Source organism: Phaeodactylum tricornutum, chromosome 3 (assembly GCF_000150955.2).
Source record: "Phaeodactylum tricornutum CCAP 1055/1 chromosome 3, complete sequence".
NCBI classification, from domain to species: Eukaryota; Bacillariophyta; class Bacillariophyceae; order Surirellales; family Neidiaceae; genus Phaeodactylum; species Phaeodactylum tricornutum.
The window spans coordinates 794,853-804,571 of record NC_011671.1 but is presented as its reverse complement, the minus strand read 5'-3'; the positions used below and the strand labels follow the sequence as shown (position 1 = coordinate 804,571).

At 47.1% G+C, this 9,719-nt stretch overlaps 1 protein-coding gene across 1 annotated transcript; it reads right to left on the bottom strand.

Annotated features, from left to right (window-relative positions):
- Positions 1-4,505: 4,505 nt before the first annotated feature.
- PHATR_44048 (predicted protein) lies at positions 4,506-6,160 on the bottom strand. The gene is made up of 2 exons (XM_002186096.1): positions 5,028-6,160; positions 4,506-4,726 (listed from the first exon to the last, which is right to left on the bottom strand). Exon 1 carries the CDS (start codon positions 6,039-6,041, stop codon positions 5,076-5,078), a length of 966 nt encoding a protein of 321 aa, XP_002186132.1. The 5' UTR covers positions 6,042-6,160; the 3' UTR covers positions 4,506-4,726; positions 5,028-5,075.
- Between the last annotated feature and the right edge of the window lie 3,559 nt (positions 6,161-9,719).

The window sequence follows — 9,719 nt, the reverse complement described above, 5'->3', positions numbered from 1 at the left end:
ACTTGACTATCCCGATAGGACCCAACATCGGAGCATTTTATTCCGAGACAGCTATATGATTGCTGCAAGACGGAAATGAGCTCTGACTTTGACTGGGCCGTCACATCAGCGGCTATTGCCAATTGAAAGATACGGTCTGCCAAGCCAGAATCACAAGCGTCAATTTGTGAATACAGAGCAAGAGCATAGAGTTCGCAAAAATCAGATATGCCACTATTTTGAACCTGCTCGATGTGATGAATGAGACTTTGAACTAGAGCAACATTCGACATGCTGATGAGAACTTTGACCTTCTTTCGCATCTCCACGTAACCTGTTTCGCCTTGCGCACACCGGTCACTTGCAATATCGACCTTCAGAAACGCGAAAGTTTCTAGAACCAAAGTGTTCACTCGGGTTTCAAAAATGTCTTGATCAAAACGAGCACCAGCCACTTCTGCCAAATTATAAAGAAAGTACCCCGAATTTCCATCACCTTTGACCTGGCCTGCGCCAATCCAGTATGCTGCAGCCGCATCGACCGCTGTATTCATGTCGGACAAAGAATCTGCATCGTTTCGCTTACAAGCAGACAGCATTTCGAAAAGGGAACTCCAGCAGGCCATTAACACATTGAATGCCAAGGCTCCATCGGCCTCGATTCGTGTGATATTCAGAAGAAATAAATCGTCTACCACTGAGTTTGCATACTGTCCTATCGGTTCTCCATCGAAAAATCCGGGATCATCCCCTTCAATTGTCTCCCCAAGCTTCTCGAAGCTGTAACGGTATATATTATACAGTGGATAGGAGCCCCATCTGTCTTCCGCTGCAATACTCAATCCTCTTAATGTCATAGACGCCGAGTTGCGTCCATTATCATAAACATTTCGCTTTTCCGTGAAGTTTTCTCCGGCCATGCGCATGTCACGAACATCCAACGCTAATTGTAGACTGCGCGCAATGTAGCAAAAATATGATGAGAGAACGACGGAGTATTCTATTTTCCTATCAGCGCTGACCGAGACCTACATAGCGGAAACATTGGTCGTCGCCTCGTATCCTATATCTGAAAAGGCCCATGCACATGGAAACAGGCTGATCGCGGCCGATAAAAGAAGAGCTCTCATGCTCATAAAATCGCTACAAAGCCTTCGTCGACGATTGAGCATGGGCTGTGGAAGATGTTGTCCTTAATTCTTTCCTTGTTTCGTTGTTGCTGGGGATTTGAAATAATCTACCAAACGTACGTAAGGAATACTGGAGTGTAGTAAGGGGAAACCGTTGATGTATTCACAGATTTGCAACGCTTTTTGCTGGATCCCCTGTGGTTTTCTTTGTACAGTCAATCATGGGTCGGCCCAAGCAATCGGACCCAAGACCCAAAACTAACTAACTTGTGCTGTCAGTTTGACAACAAATTTTGATCCGTTGCGATAGGAACTAATATTATACAAAAAGAAAGATCAAAGTCATTTTGATGATCTTCACTGAAATTTGTTATATTGCTTTTCCAAAAAGACCCAAAGGTGAACTGCCTGTTCCATCCTATGGGCAGTATTCAAAAGAAAATGACCAATCGCCGTTAGAAATGGTAGGTTTTCTAACCATAATTGGCGGGAACGAATTAACAGACATACAAAAACTCACAGTCAGCTTCGATGGCTAACTGCAAAATCTGTCGTGCAGAATCTAGCTCTCGATACCCAACGGACAAGAGCTGAGATTGAAAATTATATACAGTAACAGTAAGCTACACTGGACCATTAGAGGTATTTCTTACCCCTACTAGATGCAGTTGAACCCCTAAAACCTAGCAAGAAGGGACTTTTTGCTAAATTCAATTTTTAGAGGAAAATCACTGATCCTCGCCTCGATGCGGCCGCAAAATCACTAATCCGGCCAAAACATACATTTCGTTGAGTAGCTAAGATAGGGACAGTGTTGTTTCCTAAGTAATTGGATCACACACGATTAATGAACTTGAAAGTTACATTCTCAAGACACTTTTCGAAAAGAATAATCCATGGATCATCTCTCAAGATGCTTCCTGCGGACGAAGCGTCGTTTGGAGAACATCTTCCATCGACAGGCTTTAAACCATATTTCTTCATAATTATCACTACTAAGGAAGTAATGCGGCCCCACCTTTGGTACTAACTGTAAGCAAATCTTGATTTTGGCCGGAATAGTGATTTTGCGGCCTCATCGAGGCCGGATTAGTGAGTTTCCTCAATCTTTTATCAGCCGGCAGGTAAGCGGAGTCCTTTAACAGTTGCTCGAAGTGAAAAAACCATAGCGCTATTCACATCAGCTGACGGTGCAGCCTCCGTAGCTTCAGTAACGGTTAGACTTACACATCCAGATCGTCGAATTCCCTTCGCTTTGTGCGCGGGATTATAGTCTCGCCGCAGCAAGAGTTTGTCCAAAATCCGCTTGCTACTAGGCGAAGTTGTAGAGGTCTCCCTGTGGTAGAGTCTGTCGTAGGAAGTAGGAGTGACCGCAATCGCCAGCGAAAACTGATCCGCAGACCCTCGATTGACGAGCTGGAGCATTTCTCGGGAGGACAACAACCCGTCAGCCTCGCACTCCCCATTTACAACTTTACGTATTAAACGCGTAGATAACGTGTATGTAGACCGAGACGGCCCCACCTCATCGGCATAAGCATTCTTAATTTCCAAGGCATTAGTATGAGGAAGATTAAACACGTCCAACCGATACATTTCTTTTGAACGCGCCCACGATGGGCCAAAAGAAAACAAAACGTATTGAATGTTGAGTCCTGAGTGTGAGATATCCCTCCAATCGCTTTCGAGATTTGACAGCATTAAATTCATTTTTTGAATGGCACGACCTAATGAACATTGCCGCGGCTGTTTTGCACCATCTCTGGATTGCGAATTTTCGCAAGGAGAAATGCTCGAGCCCTGCTGCTGAATCTGGTGAAGGGGCAACCCGACTAAACCCCGTGAGTACAACCAATGTTTCCACAATGCCTCGGTCGCTACCTGAATAGTCCATTCCCGTGGATTTTCTTGCTGGTGATAAAAGGAGAGCGGAATGGAAAAATTTACTGTCACAGTTGATACGGCCCGTTCTGCCAGTGGTCGGGTTGCGCGTCGGCGAGTGTGACGTTGCACCCGCTGTCCATCCTTGACTGCCCATACTTCTCGATTCGAGACAACTTCTTTTCCGGGGACGGTATCGCTTTCTTCTTCACATTCCATTTCTGCAATCCTAAACGATGGATGAGATTGTGTCTCGACGAGAAGAAACAGTAACAGCAAAATGGCCCGAAGGCTGAGAGACAGCGAGCTAATATGCGCGGCAGCGGAGAAGGATAAAATGTCGCATTGTCTTTCCATCAATAAATTAAGTAATTCCGGACATATTACACTTTATGTCTGTTGCAGTTACATTTGCAGTACTAAACTGTAAAAATATCGGTCTTTATTTGCGACCCTACAGTTAGTCAGGAGGGCAACTCGCCGTGGAAAGCAAACCTTGTAATGGGCATGGTCGATCATCTTAAAGTAATAGCAAAGTAACGGGAGCCATTCGATGAATGCCTTGTTAAATCCAGCATCCACGAGTGTTGCTCCTTATTGAGTCCGAGGGAAATAATGAAATCAACACGGCGTATTTGTAATCCTAAAAACACTTACAGTTACATTAGAACTATGCTGATGTGATGTAAATCGGGTCGAACTCTACTAAAAAACCGAAATCATGGTCTCTGCTAGAGAAGCTGCTAAACCTCTAGTAGAGAGAATGTGCTGTGGAGCAAAATCACTCCTACAGACTTTCGCACAATGTTGTTGGTCCGCTTATTACCTTCACTGACTACGTTTTGGTACCAAACAGAGGGATTGTTGTCATCTGATTAGGCCTTTGAGTCTCACCCAGTATAACGTATTTTTATGGGCATTATCCAATTGTTCCTTACAGTTAGCGTCTTCACCTGATCGAAAGTAACGCAAAACTCGATGGTCGTTGCTTGCACAAAGATCCTTTGCTTTAACAAGGATTGCAGCTCAATTTCGCTTTCCAGCTTGATACTGGCGTGCGGCGCGCGGGGTTCGACGAAAGACGCCAAAATCAGCGGAAATTCACGCGAAAGATCATCACGAATTGCAGTGGTGTTCACGTTATGAGCCTCCTCAGCTATTCAATGGAATTGCATGACTACAGTTGCATCCAAAAGGATCTGCACTTGCCCCCAGTTGAGGCACAATCTTCGCAACGGACGTAGGATTTAGGTTGTAAAAGCAAGAGACATGTTCCACCATGATCGCGGCGTCAACAACCAAGCCCTCAGCACAAGGGCAATTGCGAGAAAGAGCATAGCGTATCAACTGTGGGGTAATTGAATCTTCCTGGCAATCTCCGTACCTGCGACGGAGTCAAAAATGCTCAAAAGTCCGGTCCACTTGTCAACCTTGTAGACAAGGACACCCTAATTCTTGGAGACTAATCAACCTGCCTCATAACGCATGGGCGCTGAAAGCGATGATTTCCAGAAAGTGGCGTGGCGCCAAAAGCTAGCCTCAGAAGCGAAAGGTTCTTCACCAAAATGCTGTAGCTGAGCCTACATAGTTTTTGCTTTGGTTGCATCAAATAAGGGCGAGACTGCGTTGTCAAGGTGCAATCAAACCAGTAACTTCTTGCTTTTGGATATCTGCTATTGGCGAATTTGCTTATTGTCTTTCATTCAGGTTGTTGAGCCAGAGACTCTGCGTTGTCCCTTATAGTTGAAGTTGAAAGAGAGAAAACATTTGAGAAGTGAACTCTTTCGCTTTGGACAGTTACGCTCCGTTCACGTTCCTTTGTAATACAATGGGATCGACATTGCGCAAGAAAGCCGATATCGTTCTTGAGAGCGGAGGAAGAAAAGAAAGTCTGTACAAAAACAGAACCCGACAATCCGGATAGATTGTCTGTAGTCTATTGACGCCAGGGGCGAAAGAACTTTCCCAATAACAGGCTTACGAAGGATTGCCGCCCACGTTATTGCTCTTTCACAAAAACACCTAGATCGTACTAACGTAATATAGTACATATTTCAACTTACTCAGTCCTTTATTCTATTGCTTTCACTTCAATCGGACAATCCGTTCCACTTCCTTACGCTCGACATGAATGGTAGCTTGGTAAACACGAACTTCGCAATTCTGAAACTGCCGCGCATTTGGTTGATGCAAATGCCCCCGTTCCAAGGTTCGCAAATAACCCTTATGAGTTACCAATGCGATCGAATCGTGTTCCGACTCGAGGAGAAGCTTAAACACTTTGAAAGTCCGTTCGCGGAGTTTGGCCTCGTCTTCCACGACTTCGTCGGCGTTGCACGAGCTTCCGAGCCGATGTAAGCTGCGTGTATTCGTGACATTATGATGTAAACTAGAGTTGCTCTCGAAGCTAACCACGCTGCTCCGAGCGGTGCCCGACAAATCTTCGTCCTTTTCTTCGATTCGATCCAATTCTTGCAAATCGGTGGAACTTGTTCCTCCAAAAATTCCAGCCAGATCATTCACAATGGAGTTGAGTCGCAAATGCTTAAAGGAAAACTTTTTGAACGAATCTCGACGACTGAGTTCTGTGCTGGAAAATCGATTGTCGGCGGGACGTCCGGTTAGTCGCTCCCGTAACTCTTCTCGGACGTGAATATTGGGATGATCCGGAAACACACGACTAGCGGTTTGTAGCGTCCGCTGCAAAGGGCTGACAAACACCTCCTGCGGAACAGGCAAATCGCCCCACGTTTCGATTAGGGCTCGGGCTGCCTCAGCCTCTTCTTTACCGAGATCGGAAAGACGAGCATCGAAAAAGTCGGGATTTTCGAGAATGGCTTGTCTGGCTTGTTCCATTTTTTCCTTCGTGACGGGGTCGTCGGGAGAATGCCCTTGGGCGATGCATTCTTCAAGAGCCTGCTTTTGTGCTAGCTTTTCTTCCACGTTGTGACTAGCTTCGCCGTGACGAATAAGATACAGCGTAAACGTTCGCAAAGTTGGATCACCGTCAGAGGGCGAATCTGGCACAGGTTCGGGGAGCGACGGAGCCATGCTGGCTTGGGTTGAATTGACAGTGAAGGAATATTGGAGCAGCCACAGAAAATAGGATTGTTCTTGGTCTACGGTGGTGGCTGTCTCTTTCCCTAACGCGGGTTGCTTCAGCTTTCTACGGGCAAATGAAAGCAGGATGGGAAGCAGAGTGATTTAATTGGTGGTGAAAAGGTCGAAGCTAAGTGGAGGAGCAGATGTCCTGGTTGATGCTTGTGTCCGAAAAAGCGACAGATCGGCATGCGCATCACCGTCTTCCCAAATGAACGTCACCTTTTCTACGACTTTCGTGGAGTACGACTGACAGTGATTCCCGGAGAAGGCCAGTTTACGGGTCCCTAAAAGCCGAATCACGTGCTACCGGGAATTGGAAATGCATCAGGATCGATGCATCCATTGTTTTGCATTCCCCAATGGCGTTCCAAAAGAGCGTGTCGAAAGGGCTGCCACAAAGCTACTCATGTATAAACGGAATTGGCCGAGAAGAAGAGTTTTTACGCTGGTCCAAAACTTTACAATGCTTGCCTTGTTGAGCTTCTGCAAAAACCGACACGTTTCCGCATTTGGGTGGACGTCTGGCAATTTATCGGTGATCAATTCTGCACGATGGTGTAGTAGCCGGATTGATGACCATTACAGTGAACCAGACTACAGCAAGCTTCCCAGACTATACGTCGGTCCAGAACCAGCGCTAGTTCGGTTTCCTCCCCGTCCAGGCGCCCATGACACCCCCCGTACGCCGTTGAGCTCTCTCAGTCCCAATGCACTGTTGGCTCTGTCGCCCGAACAGTCACACCATGTTACGACCGTTTTGCGTATGGACAAACGGAACAAGGCTCCCCAAATACGTGTCTTTGACGGCGTGGGTGGGGAATGGCTGGCCAATTTGGAACAAATGCATCGGTTGGATGGCACGGGCGGGCGTCGACGAAGTCGCGCATCGTCGGATCCCGTGATTGGGACTTGCACGGAATCTTTACGATCCCAAACGTCCACGCCGACGGTGTGGTTGTGCGTGGCTCCGCCCAAAAAGAAAGACCGCACACGCTGGATGATTGAAAAGACGACGGAACTCAATGTTGGCGGATATGTTTGGCTGCAAACTGATTACAGTCAATCGGTTGATCTTCGGGGGAATAAATTGCAGGCTCACGTTATGGAAGCAGCCGAGCAGTGTGAGCGACTCCACTTGCCCTTTTTTGGGTCACCGACGGAACAAGATGATGTTGGGTGTACGACACCGCTTCGGATGTTCTTGTCTCTCTGGAAGGATCCTGAAAACGAAGTGAAGCTTTTGGTTTGTCGAGAACGCAGCAGTAGTCAATCTATTTGGAACGCTCTTGGTAGGACACAATCGTCGAGAACGGGCGTCACCACACCAATTGCGTTATTGGTCGGTCCCGAAGGGGGCTGGTCGCGCGACGAAGAACTACTGCTGGACGAGCTTGAACAGCTCAATCCAGATGCAATTTTTAACATATCGTTAGGACCAACTGTGCTACGGGCAGAAACTGCGGCTATTACGGCAGTAGCCGCTTACACTTTGTTTCAAGACTCATTGCCAAAGGCGCAAGATTGAGGATAATTACATACAATCGCTGCATAGCAGTTTAAGCACTGACGTTATGTACTTTATCCTGTGGACGTAATCTGTGAGCGTTGGCTGCTGATTTCATTCACATACTTCTCATATTTCCATTCTAACACTTTCGTGACTTGACAACGAGTCTTTGTCACTGCAAATTGACCCTCCATCGTCGGTCGTATGGCCAGTGAAAGAATTGTCATCGCCACTGTGGCTCACAGTAGCAAGTGATGGCAAATGAGGCTCACGACTGATGCAAGCGCTGTTGTCACAAAACTCGTGTTCGTACATTGCATCTCCCAACAACAAGCTTGTCGCGTTGTTATCCACTGGATTCAATAGGAGATCGTACTTGCTGTCTTGCCAGTGGTGAGCGAGAGGCGGCAGCTCAATTTTGACTGTTGGACGCGCACCTTTCGCCTTCGGTGCGTTCCCGTTATGCTCTCGTCGAAATGAGTGCTCAACTGGACTCATCTTGGGCGACAAAGATACCTCTAAAATCGGCGACGTGCAGCCGAAACCATCACACCACTTCCGGAATCCCCGCGGCAAAGTGCTTATAGGATTTAGCTGTCCCCTCAGTGACCTTCGATTCATCTGGCTGGACATTTCCGGTATTTTCAAATCTTCCATGAGTGTTTGCAAGACACACTCTGCACCTATGGTCGTCCTAACATTCGCTTCCAGTAATCGAAATTTGTAAACGGCACGAACAGCGGGATTGACTCGCAAAATAGCAAGTTTGCGTTCACGTAATTCCGTTTCGGCGACCCGATCATACTCTACCGTACGAGTGGCGAAGCGGTGGGCGATGAGGTTTCGTATCCGACCAACTGGCACAGGAGCGGGCTTCGAGGCCTCTCCGTCGCTGTATCCCCGGCCTCGAAGCGACTGGCTGTATGGTGGTGGCTCTGCTGAAGGGGCGCTCATGGTAAAATTCCTTTCTCGTATGAAGGGGTGTTGTTGGCGGCATCGAGCACATGACTGCCCCAACGGATGTTGAAATCATTTTTCTGGATTCAAGAACCGTTGAACATCCAATTTGTGGGCACAGTTGATGTGAATTTTCCTCGCATCAATTTTTCTGTGACATGCCGCAACCGCGGAGAGGAAACTCATGTAGGTTTGGTCGATTGTCTACAGAAAACAAAGGGATTTATAAATAACGAAATATCCCTAAAATGAGATACGCGTCACTTCAGTTTGAGAGCACATGGTTGGAATAACAAGCCAAACAAGTATTCACGTAAAGATGCGATACAGCTTTTCTATAAATACTATACTAATAAATTATTAGGAGACTCGCCCGCGATCCGTTGTGAAAACTCCGACGCCTGTTTAGGACATTTTAGTAACCCTTTTTGCTTCGGTACCGAAACGCTTGGTGCTTCTGTCCCAATCGAACCGCGAGTTCACTAGAGCTCTGTAAACGTTTTGTACGGTTCTGAGACTGCGTTTCTATCTCCGGTATACACGACCATTCACAGAAAGTCACCATGGTATGTAAGCGGAGATGCGGAACCGGAAAGATAGCTGGTTGTTTACAAGACGACTGCGAAAGCACAGTCACGATGAGAGTTCGATGCACGAGAGCGCAAATAGTCATCCTGTTTCCTCTTCTGGTAATAGTCTCGCTAGTCACGAACTGGGTTTTGTATTTCGAACAAGGGAAAATGAATGATGGCACGTTGCTGCTAGACTCGGGCAATGCCCCCCAGAAATCAGCTATTAGCGATTTCTTCGGGGACGTTGAGGAAGGAAGGAGAGCGAGGGGGCGCCAACGTCGAAAAAACAAACGAAACCAACCGAGCTTCTTGCCGCCCCGTGCGGAATCGATGGCTCCGAACGCTACCTTTTCTGCTTGCCTGCTCATCAAGGACGACAACGAAATTCTCAATGAATGGCTGGCTTATCACTATCATGTCATTAATCTACGGCATCTGATTGTGGCGGTGGACCCGCTTAGTTACGAATCACCCTCCAAGATTTTGAAGAAGTGGAAAGTGATGACGGATCTGGAGATTTTGGAATGGACGGATGCACACTACATGCCTGCCGAGTTTCTGTCAAATCACAGACCCCCGAAGGAGCACATG

Excerpts from the sequence above, each read along its gene's own strand:
- PHATR_44048 (XM_002186096.1), bottom strand. The coding sequence starts at position 6,041 with ATGGCTCCGTCGCTCCCCGAACCTGTGCCAGATTCGCCCTCTGACGGT.